Source organism: Petromyzon marinus, chromosome 44, assembly GCF_048934315.1.
Source record: "Petromyzon marinus isolate PM22_M1 ecotype Great Lakes invasive population chromosome 44, UKy_Petmar_22M1.pri1.0, whole genome shotgun sequence".
NCBI lineage: Eukaryota > Metazoa > Chordata > Hyperoartia > Petromyzontiformes > Petromyzontidae > Petromyzon > Petromyzon marinus.
Genome location: NC_133710.1, coordinates 1,679,310 through 1,706,313, shown reverse-complemented (window position 1 = coordinate 1,706,313; position 27,004 = coordinate 1,679,310). Strand labels below are relative to the sequence as shown.

General features: G+C 49.9%; 1 protein-coding gene across 3 annotated transcripts in view; it reads left to right on the top strand.

Moving 5' to 3' along the window:
• The window catches only part of SLC44A1 (solute carrier family 44 member 1), an 87,959-nt gene extending 77,434 nt beyond the window's left edge, over positions 1–10,525 (top strand). For 2 of the 3 annotated variants that reach the window (XM_032970770.2, XM_032970769.2), the window contains one exon: positions 219–10,525. In XM_032970770.2, coding sequence (XP_032826661.1) covers positions 219–236 — 18 coding nt within the window. In that variant the 3' untranslated portion in view covers positions 237–10,525. The remainder of the gene's footprint in view (positions 1–218) is intronic. The other variant, XR_012946847.1, reaches the window with a different exon arrangement.
• The last annotated feature ends 16,479 nt before the right edge of the window (positions 10,526–27,004 follow it).

Here is a 27,004-nt window from a genome sequence, read left to right as displayed (position 1 = left end):
CACGGTGCCCCCCCCGCCGCTCAATAGAGCAGGACGCCACTTGGGGGCTCTGCAACCTTCTCACAGCCTCCGTACACCCCCAACACTTGTCGTGTGTGTGTGTCCGTGTGTCCGTGTGTCTGTGGATGTGTGGGCGTGTCCGTGTGTCGTGCGTGCGTATGTCCGTGCATGCGCGTATGTCCATGTGTGCGCGTGTCCGTCGGCGCGTGCGTTTGCAGGCGGCGAGCAACGCGTGACGCGCACCGCGGGGAGAAGCCAACGTCTTCCACGCTCCGCCTCCCGAAACCTCGCCACCCCCTCCCCACCCCCTCCTCCTCCGCAGCAGCAGCAGCAGCAGCAGCGGCCTTCAGGACCCACCGACAGCCCCTAAATCAACTACCGTCTCCAGCCACGGAGGGCAGCCACACGGACGACGTTTTGGTCGATGCCGGGTGCTGCTTTGGTTACCGCCAATAGTTGGCCTTTGGTTTTTAAACGAAACTACAACGACGACGACGACAACAACAACAAAACACGTGCGCGCGAGAGGATTCGAATGACGCCAGTTCACGTTCTTCCGCTCCACGCCGGGTTGCCGTGCGGTTGGCGCTTTTAAAAATCAAATCGACGCCAGGAGGAGCAGCTCGGACGCGCGCATGGACTTGATCCAAGACGAAGCAGCGGCAGAGACTTCCCGGTGGTTGGTTCCGAATCTGCAGCATTCATCAGTTCGTGTGTAATAAGAACGTTAGAGAGTTTTTGTTGTGGAACGACCAAAAAAAAAAACCCCAACGTCTTTTTCAGCCACCTTCCAGCAACACGATGTAGTGATTCCTAGTCGTAGCGCCAAGAGGAGCGGGGGTCGTGGGGGTCGTGGGTGCTTCTTGTGGGGCGTGCGTGTGCACGCTCGGTAGGCCCACGGGACGCTTTGGCCCGTTTTTGGGAGGAAAGCGAACAAAAGATGGAGGAGAGAGAAAAACAAACAACGCGGTGGAGCCGTTTGTGAGCGCGGGTTTTCACGAACGGGCTCCAGTTTTAGTCGAACACCTTAGGATTTATAGCCTCTGAATAATTGTGGCGTGCATCTTTGAAAATGCTGCCTCCAACTTGGTGCAAGCCAACACATGAAATGTGCCTAGCGTGCAGGGGTGTGGGTTTTGTTTTGTTTTTTGCAAGTAAGGGGGGAGGTGAGGCGGGGATTTTGCGGGACCGTCTTCAGCGACACGTGCGACTCACGGCTGTCGATGATCACGCTGAAGCCGCCTTCTCTGGCCGGTGACAGGCGGCACACGCTTTGTTTTTTTGAACAAAGAAGCCGCGTAAAAACACGTTTCGCTTGATGCAATTTTTACTCCCTGCTGCGAGTCGACAGGGGTTGACGGCTCGCGCGCCGGTCGGGCGGACGGCGAGGGGTGTGTAGTGTACACAGAAGCACGGGGTGGCTGGCGAGCAGCGGTCTGGGGCAGGAGCAGCACCCCACGCAGCCCGGGGGCCTTGCATCTTCACACCGTCGTCGGCCTGAGAACCCTACGCAGACTGATTAGAATGAGCAGGTAGACTAATATAACACTAACTTTGTTTTTGTACTTTTACTTACTCTCACACTCGGTCATATAGGCGCGTGAATGTGTGTAATGGGGGGGGGGGGGGGGGTGTGCGCTTCCCGGTTATCACACCGACGGTAGGGTCGACGCACGATGCTCGAGACCAATTTGCCTTGAGCAAAGCAACTTCGGGTAGATTCCGTGAGCGCCGCACATCAGCTGGGAGGTGTTCTCTGGCGCGGGGGGAACCGCCTGTCGCTCGGCGTGGGTCTCGAGAGAGAGAGTCACTGGCTCGAGCCCGACGTCCGCGTGTTGAGCAGCAACCCTTGTTGAAGCAAGTCGTAATAAATACTTTCGGTGTGACGTTCAAACGGCGTTGGTGGGATCCAGTTGGCTCCGCGCGCGAATCGTGTTTACCGGGGGCAGCGGCGGGCAGCGCCTTACTCGCAGTCTGCGGTAAGGCCTTGAGATCACAGCGCTCGGCCAGCAGTTGACACAAGCCTATCTTTCCTTCCGTGTCAATAAAAAAAAATGAGCTCCGCTTTTTACGACGGCCGACAGCAGTTGTCGTAAAGAGCGACACGGGGTCGCCCCCGCGGGGGTCATTTGCGGCGTTGACACACCGCTGGCCTACGACTGCCGGCGGAGATGAGCGGACGGCTGAACAACCCCGAGCGAGGGCGCGGTTGCCCGCTCGCCCGTGCGTGGACACACGCTGGCGGCCGTCCTCCGGCTGCAGTCGTACGAGCGAACTGAATTTTATTCGCATCGGAAGTACACGTTCCGATTTGAAGCCGCGTCCTATTTGCGAGATAACGTTCCGACTTCAGTTTACGATGTGGGGCGGGTTGGGGGGGGGGGTGGAACCCGTGGCGGTGAGACCGTTGTGTGGTAATCGAGAAACGCTGTGCTCCGTGCTGCCCGTTGCCTGGGTAGGGAGCACGCTGGCGTGGGTATTCCGTCTCTCCTGGCTGCACAGACTAACGCCCCCTACCGATTTATCATTCTGAAAAGCACCAACGTGAAATTCAAACTCCGAGATGTGCCACACGCGCACGCCGCATCTTCGACCGGCGGCGGTCAGAGGCGCACCCCCAGGTGTTCCATTGTCATTATAAAGTCGTGACGCAGTTAAGTAGTAAATCAAACCTGAAGGCATCAGTATTCGCCAAATTAAAGAATGCTCAAATCCAGCAATTGACAGAATGACTCCTGTGCTAAACCTTCACGCTGGAGGCGTGCGTACGATGCCACCTACCCAGCCATCCGCCCGCCCCTTCCTCCCAGCTTGCGAGTTTTTTTGGCTTGAAAAGTTTGATGAGCCCTGCACTAACGAGTAAATAAAATAAAGCCTTTTTGGTTTAAGATATTTTTGTTTGATATTAGCTAGATCTGCGATTAACGCAGTGCCTTAACCCGTAGTTAGTGTTGACGTAATGGCGTTAAACTGCAGACGCAGCTCGATTATAGATTGACCGGTGAGAAAGAGCCTGGCCGTGTCGAGACGTTGCCTGGAGTGCGTGAGGGTTGCCCCCCCCCCTACCCCAGCTCGTCGAATGGGGGAGGGACATGGGCCTCGCTCGGAACACTTCCGTCGGAGTCACAGATGCGTGTGCCCGCTTCTCTTCGCTTAACCAACCCGCCTCTGTCGTCCCCTCGCTCGCCGCAACGGGTCTTCCCCCCCCCCACCGGCTCGCCGCTTCCAATTTCTACCGAGAGCGAGCACTGGGGAGAGCCCACCGATTCAAGAATGGATTCTGGAGAGCCAGGTCAAGCAGGTGAACGCGCGCGGTCATGCCGCGAGGAGTTGCGCCGGTCGGGGATCGCTCGGCGTCGGCGCTCTGCCAGGGTTCGATGATAAATGTTGGTCGTTGCGGGGGGGGGGGGGGGGGGTGAGTGTGGTCGACGTTGCTGTGAGAAGGACGCGTCGGCTCCATCCTCTCGGAGCGTACGGGGTCCGTGTCCACCCCCCCCCCCCCCCGCCTGCGCGCTCATCGACTCTCGAAGCGACGGTCCGCGCCGTTTGAAGTGTGCGTCAAAAAAATCGTGACCTCCATCCGTTGGCATCCTCCGTCGTCTCTTGCAGTCCACGAACTCGGAGCCACCCGAAGTTTGCGAAAGTTAGCCTCGTCCGCCCCGCGGCGTTGAGACGGAAGCTTCGCCTCGACCTGGATAACCTCGCGATTGAAGCCTTGGTCGCATTGAGTCGGGCGCGGGGGTGGGGGCAGTTGGCAATATTCTGGCTGGAGCCAACCTCAAAGTCGGTCTCCTGGAACCCAGCTGGAGGCGGCGAGAGCCGTCTCGGAGAGTGGCGGCCTCTCGCGTTTCCACATTCCAGGGCTACAAGTGTAGCGTGGCATGGAGCCACACTGTACACGGGGCAAGTTTCTGACGACAAAAAAAAGACCTCCATCGGCCATCGGTAGAAATGACCCTGGGACAGTAAGCGGTGGGTTTGGCGTGCGCAGGTGTGTCGGTGAGAGAGGTGTGTCGGTGAGAGGTGTGTCGGTGAGAGAGGGGTGTCGGTGAGAGAGGGGTGTCGGTGAGAGAGGTGTGTCGGTGAGAGAGGTGTGTCGGTGAGAGAGGGGTCTCGGTGAGAGAGGTGTGTCGGTGAGAGAGGGGTCTCGGTGAGAGAGGTGTGTCGGTGAGAGAGGTGTGTCGGTGAGAGAGGTGTGTCGGTGAGAGAGGGGTCTCGGTGAGAGAGGTGTGTCGGTGAGAGAGGGGTCTCGGTGAGAGAGGTGTGTCGGTGAGAGAGGTGTGTCGGTGAGAGAGGGGTCTCGGTGAGAGAGGTGTGTCGGTGAGAGAGGGGTCTCGGTGAGAGAGGTGTGTCGGTGAGAGAGGGGTCTCGGTGAGAGAGGTGTGTCGGTGAGAGAGGGGTCTCGGTGAGAGAGGTGTGTCGGTGAGAGAGGTGTGTCGGTGAGAGAGGGGTCCTCGCAGACGTTGGCGGGTGCCCCCCACGCCCACGTCGTGCCGGAAAAGAGCGCCCGTGTGGATTTTTTTCCCTTCCTCTCCAGTCGCACAGCCCGTCAAGTCCCCCCCACGGTCTGTGGTGTCTGTCTCCCCGCTCACGTGGCGGATTGGGGGGACGGCGGGATGGCAGCGTTCCCAGTCGACGTCGTTCGTGGAGAGAGGCGCCCCCCGCCGCCCAGTCACTCGTTCCCTCGAAATTGGGAGCAGCCGAAATTGATGACCCCGCTGTTGACAACAACGCTTGAAAAGTGGTATTTGTTTTAATCGAGTGCCACTTGACACCAGCAGTGCCACCACAGCCGAATGTAATGCCCATTTTAAACAAACTAGGATTATTACGGTTCAGTGCTAAAGCCCGCAGTTTGGCTTTCCTTCACGTTCCCCCACGAAACACCGGTTAAGCCCTCTTCGCTCTTGACAGATTACGGTAAATCGTGGTGTGTGCTGGGTTCTTGTTTCAGAAACAATCGCGTAGTGCTCCTTTTTTCACTTGACAACGTGAGCTTATACGCATCCTCCATTGCACTATTAGAAGCGGGTGTTTTCGCTCGTAGGGGATGACATTTTAAATATCGGAGCCTTCATTGGGATTTAATCATCGCGGCTGATATGATGATGATGAACATCGACAGTTCTTGGTGGAAAATCTTAAATCCGCTCGTCATCCGCACCCCAGCGCCTGGCCGAAGTGTCGCTTCTCGCCGGTAAGAGGTCAGCGAGCCAGGCTCAAGTGACGACGCCGAGTGGTGACCGCTACCGTTCACATCCCCGCGCCGTGGTCAACTCGGCCTACTGCTCGTGTCTCCAGGGTACGCGGTCGGGGTGTGGGGGGGCCGACACCTCCAGGTTTGGGACCTGCCAGCGGCCGGCTCTTGTGTGGTGGTGGTGGGGGGCAGGTTGGGGTGGGGGCAGGGTGGGGGCAGGGTGGGGGGCGCGCGTCTCCGGTCGTTGGACGCAGCCGGCTCGCCAGATTGTGAATGGGGGGGGGGAGGATACTTTTGACCGCTTAAATTTTCCACCGCTTCTCTTCGCCACATCCGACGCTGCCTTTTGCAACCACGGCGAGACGCAGCCCCCGAGCTGTTGTGCGGGGAGGTTAATCGAGGAACGCTTTGAAGACGTCTTTACAACTTGGCAGTCTTTACTTGGACCGCAGGAGGAATCCGATGAGCTGTAAAGCTCTTTATATTTGCGCAGACGTCCCGTCGGGGCCACAGGGCAAGACACGTGACAACAACAAAGAGTGACACAAACATCGACGGCAGCACCATCGGCAGAGCAAGCAAGGGCTTTTTTTTTATAAATAAATTTTCAGCACGTTGAAGGACAACATCCGAGGTGAAAGTGAAATTCTTGGACGCTCGATGCACCACCGATCGTTTGTCGACATTGCTTGGGACGCAGTGAAAGAAAATGAACGCTTTATTTGGCATTTGTTGTCGAGCCATTTGAAGTTGCGAGGTCTCATCGTGTTTTAACAGATGGGTCCTACATGATGCACGATGCGTAAACAAAATTTGGGTCAATTGGCGCTTCCGCACATTCCCCTTGTGGCCCTGTTTAATTGTGTTGTCAGAGGTGCATATTGGACGTTTTGTGTACACACCCCACGAGTGGGCATGGCGCCAGAACTTTGTGCACGGGGCGATGAGCGAGTCCCAACAAACCCGCGTACTTGATGCTTTATAATTTTCTCAAAAAAATAAACGAAATAAAAGCAAAGAAAAAAATTGAATTTACTCAAGGCGGTAAAATAAAAAAATATAAGTGGTACTTACTTTCTAACGTTGGCTTTGTGGAATAACCAAAGTTTTAGTTTTTACCAGGATCTTTGCTTGAATTGTGTGTGTGGGGTAGGGCGGTGTGGGAATGATTTGTAAGATGTACAATACTTGTGTGGTGAGGTTTCTAGTTTTTTTTAGCGGGGGTCTGTTTCATCAGTTTTGTCACGGCGGAGTCGGGGGGAGCTTTCCGTACCCCGCAACCCGTCCCAAGGCCCCCCCCCCCCCCCCCCCGTGTTGCACTTTGGCCAGTCCGGGTGCCCCCTCTTGCAAAACAGCCAACCCCTTGTTTCTTCAGCCACTCCGTTGCCGGGCTGAGCATCTGTGACCATTGCTCGACCTCTCGTATTCTTAGGGATGGGGTGGGGGGTTACCTTTTACCACCATCGCGATTAACAAGATAAAGCTTTATGGCTGATAAAGACACGGTAGGGCTAACGCTTCGGAGGATAACTTCAGGGCAGAGAGAACAAAGGCAGAGATTGTGAGCAGAGAATTGTGTGACTTCTTACCGATGCAGACAATGATTTACAATTTTGTTTCGTGAACTGCAGAGCCATTCCACTGCTGGATGAGATCCTTCCCCACATCGTGCAAGGCCATGAGGACAATTTGACGATACATGGGTGCCGCGGTGGCTATGAGATGTTAACTCCCTCGCTTGGTATGCAGGAGGTCGTGGGTTTGATCCCGACCCTGACGCCTGTATATTTGGCCGCGTATTTTTTTTCTCCGGTTTTTCCCTCCACGTTTATAACCAACATGCGTTTTAGATCATTTGCCTGCTTTCAATTTCCACATGATTAGCCACTTTGTTGAGCTATCATTTGTGATAACTTGGTCGCTTCTGAAAAACAACTATATAGCTCAGTGGGCCTTACCTGGTAAAGTACAAATAATAGTTTGGTTTGGTGGAAGAGTGCAAAGCAACAGTGGGGTGTTTCTGCAATGCCCTCTGCTGCTCCCACTGTCTACTGCGCCTGTCCTATACGCATGGTGTCACTCATGCACACACGAGCCAGGCCCCCAACAGCTGCTTGGCTTCTGAGATGTGGTGGTGGGATCAGGTGCATCCCAGATCTTTTGGTCAAAGACGACGATTTACAATAATATGGGAATTTTAAAAAATAGTAATGTCCACAAGAAAAAAACAAACCCTTGGATTATATTCGCTATAAACACTCATTTGTAATATAAATGTGTTTATAACCTTTACATAAACTTTGTTATGAGCTAATATTTTGCTACATAGATTAACATTGTCCTTTGCTCACTTGTTGCGAAGAGACAATTACTTGCGCGTAAAGGTTTTGGTATTTAACATCCGCTAACGACACACTATATATATTCTTGGTTCTTTCGGTAAAGTCACGTAGAAGGGAAACAAAATAATAAAAATATAAAACAATATAATTATCACGACGTTTCGACTGCAACACAAGCAATCATCATCAGGTGTGAAACCCACAACAAGAATATTTGAAAAAAGTGGCCGTTATTTTTTTACGTTAGCACCACGGAGAGCGATTTGACAGTTTGTTCGGATGGACGAGTCCATCTATGTTCAGAAAATAGGAGGGGGGAGACGAAAAACAATGGATGCGGTCTGAAAGCCACCTTAAGCGTGACTTTCCCGAAAGAACCAAGAATATGAATCCCTGCAGTCACGAAAGCTTTAAATCAACGACACACTAGTTAACATGAATTGTTGTTCAAAGTTCAGAACTCTCTCGGCACCACTTTGTAGCGTGGAGTGATGGGGTGGGAGGCTGGTAAGGCCCCGACTGTGCTGAGCCAGGGCGCACTGGCAGCTGTGGGAACTAGCGGAAGGAGGCGCTGTCGTGGTGTGGCGATATCGGTGACATCCGCAGTGCCCTCCTGACATCGACCACGTAACGATCCGTCACAATCTTCTGCCCCCCCCCCCCTCTTCTGCTCTGAACAACGGCAAGCACGTGATCTTGTTCATGTTCTGTGTTTCTCATTGCGACGGCCCCGAGTTGCTCCGTCCCTGCACTACCGTGTTGGATTTGCGTGTGCCGTGCGGTGCGCTTTCTCGGCTCGCGCAGGATGGGAGATGGGACGATTGCTCGTTTTGCCAGTTGTGCTGGAGTTGGGCGGAAACATCTCGCCGTTGCTGAAAAAAAGCCTCGTCAAGACCGCCGTGGTAGAGAGAGTCTCCGTTCATCACAGCCTGCCCGACCCGCACTGCTGGGGCCCCCGGTACAAAGAGGGCTTTTGGTCAAACCAGTTGAGTTGGCCTCGTGGCTCCACCGATAGGAAATGTCGCCCCCGCAAAGAAGTCATTGGTCGGGTCTCCACGGCCCAGCCATGTTGAGACTTCCATTAAGCCAAGCAGGGTTATCCTATAATTTTCAATTTAACTCGAGTTTGATTGGGCTGACTAGAAGAAATTTAGACTATTGTTCAGGCAGACGGCACCTCACACTTTCGTGGGTAATTAAACATCGCTTCAGACCTAAACGGAAATGTACAGCGCCGTGATGAACATTTCAATGTTGTTTTTACGATGTGGCGATTTGATAAAAAAATATTGTAAGACATTGCATCCTTTATTTGACCAGATAATAGCATTGCCTCTTGCAAGGGGGCGACTTGGGGTTCGTCGTAAATTCTGCCCCAATCTTTGGGAAATCGCAATTGAAAGAAGTCCGCATTCTTTTGGTCAACTCCGTGCGGTTTTTTAAAAGTTTTTTTTATTGCATCTGCCGAGCGTTTTCATAAAAAAAGGATTCCATCGCTAAATTAAAACCTAAGTGGTGAAGATCAAAATGTGATAAGCCACAGGTCTGCGTAATTACCACGTACTTACAAGTTGTGTTTCACATGTAGTTTACACGTTAACAGATTGACAACAACACTAACAAGACGCCCTACGTTTTGGTCTTAAGCTGTCCCCATTCATTATTTCCCAAACCCGCCGTTGCGCGCTCACTCGCGTTAATTTTCGTGGAGCGGTCTGTAGGGGGCTAAACATTGTCGCTCAACTTTGCCAAAGTGCGGCCAGATCTCTTAACAAACCCCCCGTTGCGTGCAGCCTCCGCACATTTGTTGACGACTCCGAGTCGGGTGTTGTGCAACACGTGGGAAGGAACGATGAGGCGGGCATGGGGCATGGGGGAGGGCCTCCCCACGCTGAGCCATCTGCCGCCTTTCATGTCTCGCTGCAACAAAGCCATCGCCTTTGTTGATTGTCTCTCTCGCCCACTCAGCGTTGGCAGTTCACCCAACAAAGCACTACCCTATTTGTTGGCAGGTGACGTGCCCGCGTGTGTGTGTAGATATATACAATCGCCGTTGTTTATTGGGATTCATTTCACGAAACTATAAAGAGCTTTATCTCATTCTCTTTTACTATGTTTAGCATGAGTTTGCTATTAGTTTTAATATTTTAAACTCGGTAACCTTATTTTATTTGTAATCTATTAGTCGAATATTTAGTTTATATATTTCTGTTAAGAGATACACACAAAACTAACAATTGTTATGAGCAATGGAGGTTGGCAAACTTAGATGTATTTTTCGTGAGGTCATATCTGAAAAGAGGGGAAATACAAATCGACTCAACCACTCAGGATGTTTGACCATAATTGGCTTCAATTTGTTTTAGGTTCCAGGTCAATAATGCAACCGGTAGAACAAAAAAAAATTCTCAGCAGCAACCAAAACATTGACACTACACAACCATCACATTCGTCAAATACCCCCCTACAGAATTATTGTCCTCGTTACAGTCTTGCAGTGTGTGTGTGTGTCGGACACCTCCTGCCAGCGAGCCTTCGACGCATCACGTGGCAGCCTCAAAGTGCACCTGGCCTGGCACAGGCGCCGTGGGGACGTCACCCTAAGTGAGTGGCGGCTGTGTTGGCATTGGCGGAGAGAGATTGAAGCCCACCTGAATTGTTCAGAAATTAGGCGTCTGGGTTTTGCCCCCCCCCGGCTCCTGTAAGCTCTCTCTCGTCCTGTACTTCGCAAACCCCCCCTTACCCCCTAAGAAGACGCTGCAAACGGGAATGTAAAAACAACTTCTGCGTATTTCTATTTGCTCCGCTGGCGACAAAATCTTGCCAATCGACCGGTATTTGCGATTGTTCGACCCCCCTCACGCCCTCCTGATGCTGCGTCGTTGCGAGGATATATTTTGTTTGGGGTCGAAATCAACTTCTTACGTCCTTTGTATTTGACTTTGCACGTATTTTGTAATAAAAACAAATCTTGTTTTTTTTTAAATCACTAATCGGGAGACGTCATTGACTTTACAAGGAGCTGGGCATTCGCGACCTTTGCTCTGCAGTCCAGCGGTCGTGAATCTTGCGAGTGAAAATATAGTCGAGATGTTGCCTCTGCGTCAGTGTCATCCGCACGTGTGTGGGTGTACCTGTGTGTGTGTATACCTGTGTGGGGAGCGGTAGTGTAGTGGTCGGCGCTACGCTGCGCTACGGACCCAGCGACCCGAGTTCGATTCCCGCTCACGGCCAACGCCAGTGACGATTATCTGAACCGGTCCTGGGCCTCCCCTCGGTCGACTCAGCCTCAAATGAGTACCTGGTGTGGTGTGTAAACATCGTCACGGGGGAGACGAAGGCGGTCGGGCGTGGTGCTGGCCACCCACCCCCTCTTGTGCCGTTCCGGCCTTCAATGGTGCTGCTCGCTAACAGCACTTGACCCTACAGTGTTAAGGCTATACGGGGGATCTTTGTCTTTGTACCTGTGTGTGTAACACGTGAACGTGTGTGTACGTGTGTGTGTAACGATGTGTGGAAGCTACCTAATTTGTCGCTCCAGACGAAGCTTCAGGTCTTCTCGGCCAGTCATGCCCTCCCTTCTCTAAGCTTGTGAAACGTGGACCCCCCTAATGGAACATCTTCGCCGGTTAGAAACATTGAGGCTGGCCTGCCTACGATCCATCCTGGGTTTAACCAGCAGGCTGGATTGTGTGCGGAGCTCACAAATCCTTGAAAGATCTGGACAAAGTCCCATCGGTAAGCTCCTCCAGTAGGCAAGGCTGCGTTGGCTGGGTCATGCCACCGCTTGCCTAAACAGCTTTTGTTTGGCCGCATAGAGGGGGCTAAACTGGCGCGGTGCGGGCTAGAGAAGAGATGGAGTGATGTGGTACAGGAGGACGTGGAGCTGAGTGGACTTGCCGATGACCGGTATCAGCGGTGTCAAGATCGGCCTCTGTGGAGGAGGCTCGTGAAGGACGCTACTGGGCAGTTGTAGGCAGTCGCCCTCCAGCAACGGAGGGCAGAGGAGCGACGCTCACAACAACGAGCGGAGCGCCGGGTGGCCAAAGCACAGCAGGTTGGCACAGTAGGGGGCACAGGTGGTGCATCAGCCAGTCATCTCAGTCGACCCGTGGCACCTGGGTCTGCCCCGTGACCTGCCAGCGGGCGTTCGACACTTCACGTGGCCTCAAGGTGCACATAGCCTGGCACAAGCGTCGTGGTGACGTCACCGCCACTTAGTGGCGAATTGCAGTTGTTGTGCCCTGTGTGTGGCTGTGTGTGAGGAGGCACACGCAACACAACAACCTCTTGCACGGCAGCGAGGAGGAGGCGTGGCGTCGGGAGTTGTGTCGATGGCCCAACACTTGCTGGTGAGACAAGGCCATGGAGAAGGCCGTCTCTGGTGTAGGCCAATCGGTCTCAAAGACAATTACATTTATAATTATTATTATCAAGAGCGTGTTTGTTTGCATGTTTTGCCACAAGTACGTGTGGTTAATGCAGTCGTGATGCCTTGCAAGAGACGTCTATGACAGCCTTGTTGAGGTGACCCAAACTCTAGTTTAGTAATAATAATTATTATTTAGATTTGCAAAGCGCCCTGAAACAATGGATCTCAGAGCACCGCGCGTGTAACGGAGGAAGGAATAAGCGAGGAGTAACTGGGGAGAGAGAGGAGGCTAACCGTGTTAAACAGGCGGTGGAGTCTACAGCCGGGACTCATGACTCAATCTCAAGTCTCTTTCTCAAGTCTCAATCTTAAGAAGTCTCCATCTCAACCCTCCATCTCAAGAAGTCTCCATCTCAATTTACATATCAAGCCTCCATCTCAAGCCTCCATGTTTTAAGTCTCCAACTGAAACATTCCTCTTTAAGAAGGTTTTCACCCTAATGTTATTTTCAGCCTCTTTCCCTCCCTTTACCATCATCATTAAGCATTTAAATTGATGTTTTATGCTTCCTGATAAAAAAAATTAAAGCATATTGTGTGCAGCGCTCTGCGATCCGTGGATGAAGATCGCTGTATACATCTATAATGTATTTTAACTAAGTTTGTTTTCTAAAACTTACTATTTCTCTCTCTAAATTGTGCCAGTTTTCATATTCTTAGCTCTTTCGGTAAAGTCACGTTGAAGGGAAACAATAATAAACAATATATAAAATATATATTATTTTATTGTTTCCCTTCAACGTGACTTTACCGAAAGAGCTAAGAATATGAATTACTGCAGTCACGAAAGCTTTAAATCAAAATTTGTGCCAGTTTTGTTTGTCTATGGGTCAATTTTCTCTCCTCCGGCCGCTCTCATTGACATGCTAATTTCTATATTCTGGTTCTTTCGGTAAAGTCACGTATGTAGAAAAAAATCACGAATAAAATGTAAATAAATCACGACGTTTCGAACGCAACACAAGCGCTCATCATCAGGTGGAAATGGAGCAAAACGCATAGCGAGGGAACACACCGAGGGGCATCACACAGAGAACGGCAAACTGCACGGAGGCAAACAGCAATAAGATGGGATACGCGAACTCAACAAACCTTAGAAACCTCATGCGATGCAAACCAGTCGGCCAACAACACTGACACGATACTGGTTGACCACGTATTTCAAAAGACTGCGAAATTTTGTGTTCATCTTCTGGGCTGAACATACCAACGTCAACAGAGGACAAGGACTCGTGAACAGACACGAGGTACAGGGTAGCAGTCTAGCAGAGATACATACACAGAGAAGACACACGGGGAAAGGTGTTATGGGCAGCACAGAGGGACAACCAGGGCAACACCACACCAAGAGACACACACACTACTGCTGCGTCTGTTGCTGCTGCTGGTACGACTACTCCTGCTGCTACTGCTGCTGCCCCTGCTGCTGCTTTTGCTACTGCTGATGCTGCCAGTAGTCCAGCACAGCAGCAGCCTCTGTGACATCAGTGCCCAAAAAAGGATCGGCACGCGAGGCATTTCCCTGTCTTGGTGGAGGGGGGAGGGAGGCGATGCGAGGGGAGGACGTGGGGGGAGTGGAGGTGGGGGGATGAGAAGGAGGGGGGTCGAGTAAGAGAGGAAAGTTTGTAAGTGAAACTCGATTGCATGCCGTGCCATTTGCACAAATCCAGTTACACCAACAACACCAACAAAAACCCCTTAACATTAAAACTAAGAGGGAAAACAAAAAACCCCTTACACGGACGGATACGCAAGAGACAATGAATAAATTGATTTCTAGACGAGCCCTCAAAACGTCGACTGACGGAGCGTTCCGAACGGACCCGGGGCGAGACGTTGGACAAGCGAGGCGCCTGGCTCCTGAACAATTTCGATCATCGCCCACTGGACGCAGCCTCTGGTTGTCCTCGCCACACTCTCGGGGTGCCCCGATTTGGTGGATCGAAGTTGCCGGACAGGGGCGGTGTCAGTAGAAATCCCGAGATATAATGGAGCTTACGATAATGGAGCTTACTAACCATCTCAGTGCCCTGAAGGCCGAGACAAAACCTTTAAATTCGATCCTATATTTTACTGGAAGCCAATGCAGGGAAACGAAGACGAGGCGTAATGCGCTCACATTTCCTCACTCCACAGAGAAAGGTCGTCGAGGGAGTGAAGGGTGCTGCAGCCGTCACCCTCTCGTCATCCATGCCACAGATGCCCTCCCCTCCCTCTCCTTCCATCCCCTCTCAATCACCTCCCTCCCCATTCCCTCCCCTCTCATCACCTCCCACCTCCTCCTTCCCCCATTCCTTCCCCTCTCTATCAATAAACCCGAGTTCACTCCGGTCGGCACGCGCTCACGGATGGAATGTCTGGGTTTCACTTGGCCGGCTGCATGCAGCAAGCTACGATTTGTGCTGTCTGTCCGTTTGTGACAGTCCCCTTTGATTCTCAATTTGTATTGTTTTTACGTTAATAAATACACCGGTTTGATGAAACAAAGTAAGCTGTACTCACGTGCCCTTGCATAATTTGTGTTTTCGATTATTTACCTTTTAAAAAAAAGAATCTGCCCGTGTCTCGCACCCCCACAAAGGGTTAAGAACCACTGCTTTAGGTTGAGAGCTAATATTTGCGATTTGTGTTTTAAAGAGCTGACATTTGTCACCGAGTCCCCTAGATCGACTCCGACTTAAATAGGTTACCTTGTGCGGTGTATAAAGATCAGCATTAGGCCCGAATGTGCTGCTGGTCACACTACCCCCACAAGTCGTGCTGCCCTTAATAGGCGCTCGCTAACAGTGAACGCCTATTCAGGAAGTGTGTAGTACTTGCTGTGCGTGCGTGGTTACGTGTGCACGTATGTGTACTGTGTACGGGAGTGTGTGCTTTTTTTATTCCACCTTTACTTAACCCGGTTAAATACAACCCTTGAGGTCAGCAAAAATAAATCACAACGCACACACACACACACAAAATACAACACTTTAAAAACAATTACAATGGTCAATGACATTGTCTTCTATCGGAGCTTTGAATTCAGAGAGTGATAGCCTCTTCTCGAGTTTATTTTTTTATAATTAATTCCAGGACCAAGCAGAATGACAGTAAAGTTATTCCTTCCCCAATTTAGAGCTTTGCCCTACGAATTGTGAAGGTGTTGTGTTCGACGTGTATGAGGTCTTGTGTTCGACGTGTATGAGGTGTTGTGTTCGACGTGTACGAGGTCTTGTGTTCGACGTGTATGAGTGAGTCAACCTCGGGGAGGCCCGTGAGCGGGGAATCAAACCCGGGTCGCCTGGTTTGCAGCGCTCACCGCTGCACAAACAGCTCCCCAAATTATAAAAACCAATGGCTCACACAGACACACACACAGACGCACACACACACACGCACAGACACACACCCACAACGTCACACGGTGCGCACGCGCTGGTCGGTCTCGTGGAATGTGAACAACGCGCACGATGTTTCTCCCATTCTTCCCGAGCACCGCCCTCGCACCCAAAGACAAAGATCCCCCATGTAAACCTAACAGACTGTCGCTGCAAGTGCTGTTCGCGATGCGGGCACACGAAGGGGTGGGTGGCCAGCACCACGCCCGGGCCGCCTTTGTCTCCCTAGCGGGAGACTCTCACTCTCTCACACTCCCAACGTTGGCGCGGTGAGCGCGTGCTGGTCGGACTCGTGGAACGCGACGACAATGTGCGCGATCTTTCTCCATTGTTCGCGAGCGTGGCCCCGAACACCCAAACCCTCCACGCGCAATCGAAGCCCCCCTCCCTCACTCCTCGGTCAACAAAGGCGCCTGCGATGAAGAGCGCTGCTGGTGTCGTCTCACGTGCGAGGCGATTTATGGCACCATCACTATACCACCCCCCCTCCAAAACCAGAGCGGTTCGTTTTGATGTTTTTTTGTGTTTAAACTTTGATGCCGAAGTATTTGACCGATGCGTTTGAGCGCGATTTGTTTGTAGAAAGACGAGTTGTTTTATTATTGTATTATTTACACCACGAATGCCTCCGCTTAGTCTGAAGCCTGAGAAGGGAACCTGGCGTTTTGGGGATGTTCGCTCATTTCCTTGACGGCTTTGTGTTTTGTTTCACTTTAAGTCGACTAAAAAAAAGTCAGCTTCTCTTTGGCTCAGAGGCAACGTGAATGATGCTCATATTGAGTTTTTAAGTCGGCCCGATGTTCATATCTGTGAGCGCGTTCATGGTGGCGACTTCTCCACATTCCTTTGCCAGGGTTCCACAGCTGTCACCATCACACGGCTCACCCCGTATTCCCGTACAGGGAAATTGAATTTTCAGGTCCATACGTCGTAGTCGTTTCAATTCGGGCAAACACAAATGTAGTGTTTGTGTTTCTCCCTTGTGATGGACTTTGTAGGATGAACGTTAGGATTTTATAATGGCACGTGGTGACCAATAAGGTCTGAATTGGTCTGTAATAAGGTAGGGCACTGATAAGGGGTTGGCAGCTATGGGGTTGAGTCCGTCCACAGGCTGGCCACTGTCGACTTGAACAAGAACGTCGGAAACCCTCGCTTCATCGGCCCGAAATAGATTATGGGCTGGGTCAACGCCTGATTTTGAGACTGCTGTTGTTGTATTGTATGGCATTTAATTTATGCCCGTTGATGAAACATCTATAGAGACGCGACAATTTAAAAGTGCGCGTCGAGGGGCATGCCAGACGATGCGTGCTTCAATTTACCCCGAGAGGCAGAACGAGGAACACGTGGACGAGAGAGCACAGAGGCAGGTTCATGACAACTTCCGATATTGTGAAGCCACTGAAGCCGTGCACTTTTAAGTCATCAGATTTAAAACTCATTTATTGAGAACCGCTTTTTGTGCTTAGTTTGCTGTCCTTTCCCTCGCACCTCCGATTAGCACAGTGAGCTATGTACAGTGCGAAAGAAGTTCAACGTACATCTATGCTACACTATACACTCTACTTTTATACACTACTATACACTACACACTATAATACACTATACACTACACTTCTATACACTAAACTACTATACACTACATTACGCTTTTATACACTACTATACACGACACCACTATACGAGATTGAAAACTAATTTATTGATAACTGCTTTTTTGTGTTTAGTTTGTTGTTTTTCCCACCGCACCTCCGATTATCCCGCTTGTCTACGTGTGGTGTGAAAGAAGTTCAACATACAGGACATGCATCATCCCAAAAAGTGGGCTTGGGCAGGAAGCTTCGCGGCTAGAGGAGGAGGATGATGATGATGGACGATGGTCGAGATTAAGAGCGGAGCTGCAGCCAAAGAATAGAAACCGCGTCCCAGAGGATGTCGCACCGAGGAGATGGAGCGACTAAATCAGGTTTAGCTCCGCGTGGATTGTTGCACCGTAGGATCATGGGAGGTGGCGGCGGCGGCCTTCATCCAGCAGTGGATTGATCTAAGCTGATGATGATCACGTTTAACAATATCGCGGCGATGGCGATAATGATGATGGCGAAAAATGCCCATTTATCAGGGAGGCTCCTATAATGTATTGGGTTGCCCATTTAGCCTCTATCGATGTTCATCCCTCGTGGGGAACGGTGACCCCCCCCCCCCACCATCTGTGTTGGATCTCAGCGAGAGCCACGCATCAATTATGAATGACAAAGAACCCGCCTGACTCGAGTGAGCTTCGGTCGACAAGGCCACTGTGCGCACGAAGCGCTCTTTGTGACGTGGCACCCCAACGAGGCGCTCTTTGTGACGTGGCACCCTCACGAGGCGCTCTTTGTGACGTGGCACCCTCACGAGGCGCTCTTTGTGACGTGGCACCCTCACGAGGCGCTCTTTGTGACGTGGCACCCTCACGAGGCGCTCTTTGTGACGTGGCACCCCAACAAGGCGCACGAACGTTTACTCACAGTCGTCGTGCTGCAGCAGCAGCAATAGCAGTAGCAGCTGTAGCAATAGTAGCAGCATTAGTATAGCAATAGCAGCAGTAGCAATAGCACTAGCAGCAGTAGCAGCAACGGTAGCAATAGCAGCAGCTGTAGCATCAGCAGTAGCAACAGCAGCAATAGCAGCAGTAGTAGCAGTAGCAGCTGTAGCACCAGCAGTAGCAGCTGTAGCAGCAATAGCAGCAGTTGCAGCTGTAGCAGCAGTAGCAACAATAACAGCATCAGCAACAATAACAGCAGCAGTAGCAGATGCAGCAGCAACAATAGCAGCTGTAGCAGCAGCTGTAGCGGCTGTAGCAGCAGCTGTAGCACCAGCAGTAGCAGCTGTAGCAGCAATAGCAGAAGTTGCAGCTGTAGCAGCAGCAGTAGCAACAATAACAGCATCAGCAGCAGTAGCAGCAACAATAACAGCATCAGCAGCAGTAGCAGCAGCTGTAGCAGCAGTAGCAGCTGTGGTAGCAGCAGCTGTGGCAGCAGTAGTAGCAGGTGTAGCGGCAAGCACTCGGGCTATGACTTTGGCACGAAGGGCCACCGTGAGAGTTGATATCGTGGAGAAACAGACGAACTATTTATTTTATTTTACCAGGTAAGCAGAGACGTGTCTTTGCCTCATCACCACCGCCACGCGACACAGTCAATTTAGTAAGGGTCAGTGTCAGATAAACCTTACTACTACAGCACAGTGTCACGTAAACCTTACTACTACAGCAGTGTCACGTGAACCTTACTGCTGTAGCACAGTGTCACGTGAACCTTACTATTGTAGCACAGTGTCACGTGAACCTTACTACTATAGCACAGTGTCACGTGAACCTTACTACTACAGCACAGTGTCACGTGAGCCTTACTACTACAGCACAGTGTCACGTGAACCTTACTACTGTAGCACAGTGTCACGTGAACCTTACTACTACAGCACAGTGTCACGTGAACCTTACTACCACAGCACAGTGTCACGTGAACCTTACTACTGTAGCACAGTGTCACGTGAACCTTACTACCACAGCACAGTGTCACGTGAACCTTACTGCTACAGCACAGTGTCACGTGAACCTTACTACCACAGCACAGTGTCACGTAAACCTTACTACTACAGCACAGTGTCACGTGAACCTTACTACCACAGCACAGTGTCACGTGAACCTTACTAGTGTAGCACAGTGTCACGTGAACCTTACTACCACAGCACAGTGTCACGTAAACCTTACTACTACAGCACAGTGTCACGTAAACCTTACTACCACAGCACAGTGTCACGTGAACCTTACTACCACAGCACAGTGTCACGTGAACCTTACTAGTGTAGCACAGTGTCACGTGAACCTTACTACCACAGCACAGTGTCACGTAAACCTTACTACTACAGCACAGTGTCACGTGAACATTACTACCACAGCACAGTGTCACGTGAACCTTACTAGTGTAGCACAGTGTCACGTAAACCTTACTACTACAGCACAGTGTCACGTGAACCTTACTACCACAGCACAGTGTCACGTAAACCTTACTACTACAGCACAGTGTGACGTGAACCTTACTAGTGTAGCACAGTGTCACGTGAACCTTACTACCACAGCACAGTGTCACGTAAACCTTACTACTACAGCACAGTGTCACGTGAACCTTACTACCACAGCAGTGTCACGTAAACCTTACTACTACAGCACAGTGTCACGTGATCCTTACTACCACAGCATAGTGTCACGTAAACCTTACTACTACAGCACAGTGTCACGTGAACCTTACTACCACAGCAGTGTCACGTAAACCTTACTACTACAGCACAGTGTCACGTGAACCTTACTACCACAGCACAGTGTCACGTAAACCTTACTACTACAGCACAGTGTCACGTGAACATTACTACCACAGCACAGTGTCACGTGAACCTTACTAGTGTAGCACAGTGTCACGTAAACCTTACTACTACAGCACAGTGTCACGTGAACCTTACTACCACAGCACAGTGTCACGTAAACCTTACTACTACAGCACAGTGTGACGTGAACCTTACTAGTGTAGCACAGTGTCACGTAAACCTTACTAGTGTAGCACAGTGTCACGTAAACCTTACTAGTGTAGCACAGTGTCACGTGAACCTTACTACCACAGCACAGTGTCACGTAAACCTTACTAGTGTAGCACAGTGTCACGTAAACCTTACTATATCTCTCTCTATTAATTATTTCTAAACAATCGTGCGCACACGCGTGGGGCACATAAAGACCACACGTGGACAAAAACAAAGACCCCCCGTATAGCCTTAACAGACTGGGGGCAAGTGCTGTTCGCGAGCACCTATGAAGGCTGGCACGGTACACGGGGTGGGTGGCCAGCACCACGCCCAGTGGCGAAGTTTACACACTGCACCAGGTACTCACTTGAGGCTCAGTCGACTTAGGGGAGGCCCAGGACCGGTTCAGATAATCGTGAGTGGGAATCGAACTGCCGCCGGGGTCGTAGCGCTAACCGCTACACGACCGCTCCCCACCACACGTGGACACACACACACGTGGACACACACACACACGTGGACACACACACGTGGACACACGTGTATTATTACGGTGCACTCGCAGTCGCAACAGACACGTGCTGTCCCACTGTCTCGTTCGTGTATACAGCCCAAAAACATCTCTACTACCCGCACGTAGAAAGAAAACAAATATATATTTGTCTTCAAATGTCGAGTGGCAACAAATAAACTGCGGAAACACACGGTTGTGGGGAGGGGTGAGAAGTCGTATCCGCAAGGTTTTTATTTTGTTTCCCCAAACCCTTTGTGAATTATTTTTAAACAAAAACGGAGAGCCACATGGGGACTGGGGACTTCGGGGCCATGAGACCCACCGAGGTGAGGGCTCGGATACAACTCGGCCTTACTCAGGAAGGGGAGCTCAGGAATATGTTTACTACTGCAGGGGTGATACCCCCAACACCCCCGTTTACATCTCCCCCTTTAACACGCATACCCCGCTTAGCGCGGGGGGATGCGTGCCTGGAAACGAGAGCGCAGGGCGAATCAGCGCTACACGGGGTCATTATAGCATAGGCCCCATGGAGATGCGTTCCCGACATCGTAATTTATCACCTACGACCAACGCCTTCAGGGTCCATTGAGTTATTGGAACAATACGGGGATGATAAACATGATTTATAAATCCGCTGTACGGGTTAGCGCTAAACGGGTGCGTGCGTGTACGTCGTTTCGCAAACACATCGTCACTTTATTATGAACACCACTACTCACTGACGATAAGCGTCGTCTCAGCCCCACACTCGCCTCGCTGACGGCATAGTCCGTCCGTCCATTCTCTTAGCCTTCGCCTCCATCACCACCGCCACCACCACCGCCTACCCCACCTGTAAATCGCTTCGATGGACGTCGTTTCGATATTCGTCGTCGCACTTTACCAGGAAAGGCATCCAAGACGTGCTGTAGTGCGGCAGGAAAGTGGTGGCCCAAAAGTCAGCGCACACACACGGTTATTATATTTTGACAAATCACATATTGTGAGGCTATTTCATTTTATTTTATGTTCAAACTGACTGCCATCACCATTAATGCCTCCATTAATTATCTTTTCAAGTTAATTTTGGACTTATCTTTTTATAGATATCAGCTGCCTTCTTAAGCGCACATTAAAAAAAATAACTTTAATTGAACTCATTCATTTTCTTTGCATTATTAAAATATCATCTTCAAAAGGAAGAAGAAAAAATGATGTTACAATGGATACAACATTAACCGAGAGAATACGCTATTAAAGCGTTAGAATGCCGGTGTTCAAAAAAATTAAAGGACCCTCTGTCCTGACTTTTGGGCCACCTGGCATGGCGCATAGCAGCACGTGCGTTTCCGTCCAGACAGCACAAAGATTAATTCACTCCGCCATTCAGCAGCAGCATCATGTCGAATAGATGTCACAACTACAAAGTCACACAAACTCTGAACTGTTAAGCCTTGCGCGACTTTGTCGTACGGTTGCGGTGTGGTGTTGACATCATCGAGTGCGATGACGTTCTAGATTTGAAGCTTTCGTGACTGCAAGGATTCATACTCTTTGGTTTGATTCGGTAAAGTCACGTAGATAAAATAAAACAAAATAAAACAATTAAATCACGACGTTTCGGAGGCAACACAAGCTTCCGTCTTCAGGTGGAAAAGTCAACGCAGAATATCTGTGTCGACACAAAAGTCAACGCAGAATATCTGTGTCGACAAAGATATTCTGTGTTGACTTTTCCACCTGAAGACGGAAGCTTGTGTTGCCTCCGAAACGTCGTGATTTAATTGTTTTATTTTATCTACGTGACTTTACCGAATAAAACCATAGAGTATGCGATGACGTTATCCGATTTCTTTCGTTCAGATTGCTCCCAGGGCCGCCACGGTGGCTCTGAGATGTTGACTACCTCGCTTGGTGTGCAGGAGGTAGTGGGTTCGATCCCGACCCTGACGTCCGCTGTATATTTAGAGTTTGCGGTGTCTCTCTCCCAGTGATCGCGTGGATTTTTCTCCGGGTCCTCCGGTTTTTCCCTTCACATTTTGAATCGACATCACGCGTTTAGAGTAATTTGGCTGCTATAAATTCCCAGATGATGATGATAAGCCACTTCGCTGAGCTATCATTTGTGGCCAGGTCGCTTCTGAAAAAGCACTTCACAGCTCAGTGGGGCCTTACCTGGTACAATAAAAAATATTTTTTAAATATATGATAGTGATGATGAGCGTGCTTTTGGTGTGATTGTATACATCCTGACGATGATGACAGTGGAGATGATGAGGGTGACGGTGGGTTATGATGTAAACTGTTTAATAGTGGTCGGATGGTGATGACACATGCCGTGATGATCATGGCGATGTATGTGACGGTGATGCACGTGATGGTGATGTTAAGCATTGATGATGGTGATGTGTTTGTGATGGTGATGTACGTGATGTGCGTGATGGTGATGTATGTGATGGTGATGTTAAGCATTGATGATAGTGATGTGTACGTGATGCTGATGTATGTGATGACGATGATGTTGATGTGATGGTGATGTGTATGTGATGGTGATGTACGTGATGGTGATGTATGTGATGGTGATGATGTATGTGATGGTGATGACGATGATTTTGATGTATGTGATGATGATGATGATGGATATCACGTGATGGTGATGTCTCACACCCCCCCCCCCCCCCCAGGTAGGGGCGGGTTCCCCGTGCGGGGCGCTCGCCCTGCCCTTATAAGGGAACGCGCGCGCGCGCCCCGCCACGATATCCGGCCTCCGCGTCGATTCGATTCGGAATCCACGGTAGCACTCCTAAATCGACACCGGCGACTCCTCTCGCCACCCCTGTTCGGAATCGAACCCTCCCCGTGTTCACTGAGTCACTCGTTGCAGTTTGCTCGCCCCCCGCTGGATTTCTGCATCGCGCGACTGCGAGTGGGGAGGGGGGGATTGCAATGTATTAGGGGGGGGGGGGGCTTCGTCCAGCAGTGGATTGATCATGGCTACTAACTTTTGCCCAATCCCTCCGCGCGTGCCACTAACATTAGGTAAAGGCGCAGGCCTGAAATTGCTCACTCGCGCCACTGCGGTGGCTGGGAGATGTTAACTCCCTCGCCTGCTCTACAGGAGGGCGGTGGGTGATTGATATTATTTTGGTTCGATAAAATACCCCAAATGATTTGTCCACTTTGTTGAACTGTCATTTGTGGCCAGGTCGCTTCTGCAAAACAAGTTGATACCTCAGTGGGCTTGGCCTGGTAGGATGGGAATGTTTAGTTTTACTTTGTGTGGATTTGGGTGATGTGTTACCTTTCTTGTACTTTGCACTACTGGCGTGTATCTGTACTGTTAGTTGTTGTAACGTTCTTACCCAACCTACTGGACGTCTGTGAAAACAATCTTCAAGGCTGATCGGATTCCTCCGGCAGTATAAATACATATTTGTATTGATTCTGATTCTGACCCAGACGCCGGTAATTTGGAGCTTGCGTCTCTCTCTCTCTCTCCCCGTGGTCGCATGGAATTTTCGCGGAGTCCTCCGGTTTTCCCCTCCACATTTAGAATCAACATCACGCGTTTTGGAATATTTGTCTGCTGCTATAAATGTCCACACGACAAGCCGCTTGGTGGAGACATTATTTGTGACCAGGGTCACTTCTGAAAAAGGGCCTTAGGGGGCGTCCATAAATTACGTCACGCGATTTTGGACGATTTTTGACACCCCCCCATCGTCACACGACGTCACAAAAAGTCAGACCCCCCCTCAAATATGACGTCACAAAGCTCTGCCCCCCCCTCCCCCCCAAAATAAAACATGCTTCAAATCGCTTGAAACTATTGCCATTGTAGTGCGTATTTAATGTGGCGCTGCACTCTGATGCTGTAGGAGAAAACATTGATTAAAACGTCTCTTTAATTAAGTAGAACGTGTTGTCTATGTTTATTTAAAGTTGCGCATTTTTATGTGACGTCAAATTTCTCAAACCCCCCCTCGTCACACATCGTCACAAACGTCTGACCCCCCCCCCAGGTGCGTGACGTCATTTATGGACGGTCCCTTATCTGGAATACAAAAAAAGTTTAGTTTAAATAGTTTAAGAGATCAGGTTAGGAGTCCTCATTTGCAACAGAAATCCTGGCACATCAAAACGGCAACAGCAAAGCTATTAAAGTACAGCACAGCGGTGAAGTTGAAGGCGTAAATTCTAACTTGAGAGCTTTGGCCACGTGGTCCCTATAGAAGCGATGGTCAACACTGTTGACGTTGGCTGTCAGAGGAGGGAAACCAGCCAAATCAGCTGTATATACCGGGTGGACTGTTATATACCGGGTGGATTGTTAGATACCGGGTGGATTGTTATATACTGGGTGGATTGTTATATACTGGGTGGATTGTTATATACCGGGTGGATTGTTAGATACTGGGTGGATTCTTATATACCGGGTGGATTGTTAGATACCGGGTGGATTGTTAGATACCGGGTGGATTGTTATATACCGGTTGGATTGTTATATATCGGGTGGATTGTTATATACCGGGTGGATTGTTAGATACCGGGTGGATTGTTAGATACCGGGTTGATTGTTAGATACCGGGTGGATTGTTAGATACTGGGTGGATTGTTATATACTGGGTGGATTGTTAGATTCCGGGTGGATTGTTAGATACTGGGTGGATTCTTATATACCGGGTGGATTGTTAGATACCGGGTGGATTGTTATATACCGGGTGGATTGTTATATACCGGGTGGATTGTTAGATACCGGGTGGATTGTTATATACCGGTTGGATTGTTATATACCGGGTGGATTGTTATATACCGGGTGGATTGTTATATACCGGGTGGATTGTTAGATACCGGGTGGATTGTTAGATACTGGGTGGATTGTTAGATACCGGGTGGATTGTTAGATACTGGGTGGATTGTTATATACCGGGTGGGTTGTTATATACCGGGTGGATTGTTAGATACTGGGTGGATTGTTAGATACTGGGTTGATTGTTAGATATTGGGTGGATTGTTAGATACCGGGTGGATTGTTATATACTGGGTGGGTTGTTATATACCGGGTGGATTGTTAGATACTGGGTGGATTGTTAGATACTGGGTGGATTGTTAGATACCGGGTGGATTGTTAGATACCGGGTGGATTGTTAGATACCGGGTGGATTGTTAGATATTGGGTGGATTGTTAGATACCGGGTGGATTGTTAGATACTGGGTGGATTGTTAGATACTGGGTGGATTTTTAGATACCGGGTGGATTGTTAGATACTGGGTGGATTGTTAGATACTGGGTGGATTGTTAGATACCGGGTGGATTGTTAGATATTGGGTAGATTGTTAGATACTGGGTGGATTGTTAGATATTGGGTGGATTGTTAGATATTGGGTGGATTGTTATATACCGGGTGGATTGTTAGATACCGGGTGGATTGTTAGATACTGGGTGGATTGTTAGATATTGGGTGGATTGTTAGATACTGGGTGGTTTGTTATAAACTGGGTGGTTTGTTAGCAATTGGGTGGATTGTTAGATTCCGGGTGGATTGTTAGATACTCGGTGGATTGTTAGATACTGGGTGGATTATTAGATACTGGGTAGATTGTTCGATATTGGGTGGATTGTTAGATACTGGGTGAATTGTTAGATACCGGGTGGATTGTTAGATACTGGGTGGATTGTTAGATATTGGGTGGATTGTTAGATACTGGGTGGATTGTTAGATACCGGGTGGATTGTTAGATACTGGGTGGATTGTTAGATATTGGGTGGATTGTTAGATACTGGGTGGATTGTTAGATACCGGGTGGATTGTTAGATACCGGGTGGATTGTTAGATACCGGGTGGATTGTTAGATATTGGGTGGATTGTTAGATACCAGGTGGATTGCTAGATACCGGGTGGATTGTTAGATACCGGGTGGATTGTTAGATGTTAAGATGTTCAAACACCAACTAGACCTCAGTCACAACCCACCAAGTCTACTCAACTGCACAGACAGGAGCGTGTTGTTATACGCATTAGATAATGATGCTGAAGCTTCTGCGAATACTACTGCTGCTGATGCTCACGCAGATGTGATGCCTTGCAGTTGGGCGTCTATTTGGTGTCTGGACATCTTAAACACGTAACAAGGGTACACGAGCACAATTTTTATTTCAATATCTTGATACTGGCGAAAGGATCCCATCGCTAAACCCAAGAATGGTGGCATTGAATGACAAAGGTGAATAGGTGTGCTGTTGTTAATATTCTTATAGGTGCGTAGTAACGTGCCTTTACTTCTAGTCTAGCGACACAGCGTTGGTATACGGTGTTTTTTCTAGAAGACTTTGCTGTTTTTTCCTGGATTTTTCTGTTGCGTGTAGTCACTTTAACGTTTCTTGTTCATGTTTTTGTTTGTTGCGGTTGCACCCGAATCAAGAGCCGCGTGGCTCACAGGGTTATACCTAATAAATGAAACTGAAACACAAAATAAACCATCGGGGCGAATCAAAGGCAAAACATCAAACAAACAACACGAGTTTTGATGGGAAGCCCTGTAATCGAATTGCACGACTCGGGTTTCGATTTGCACGGAATCGGATCGATCCAC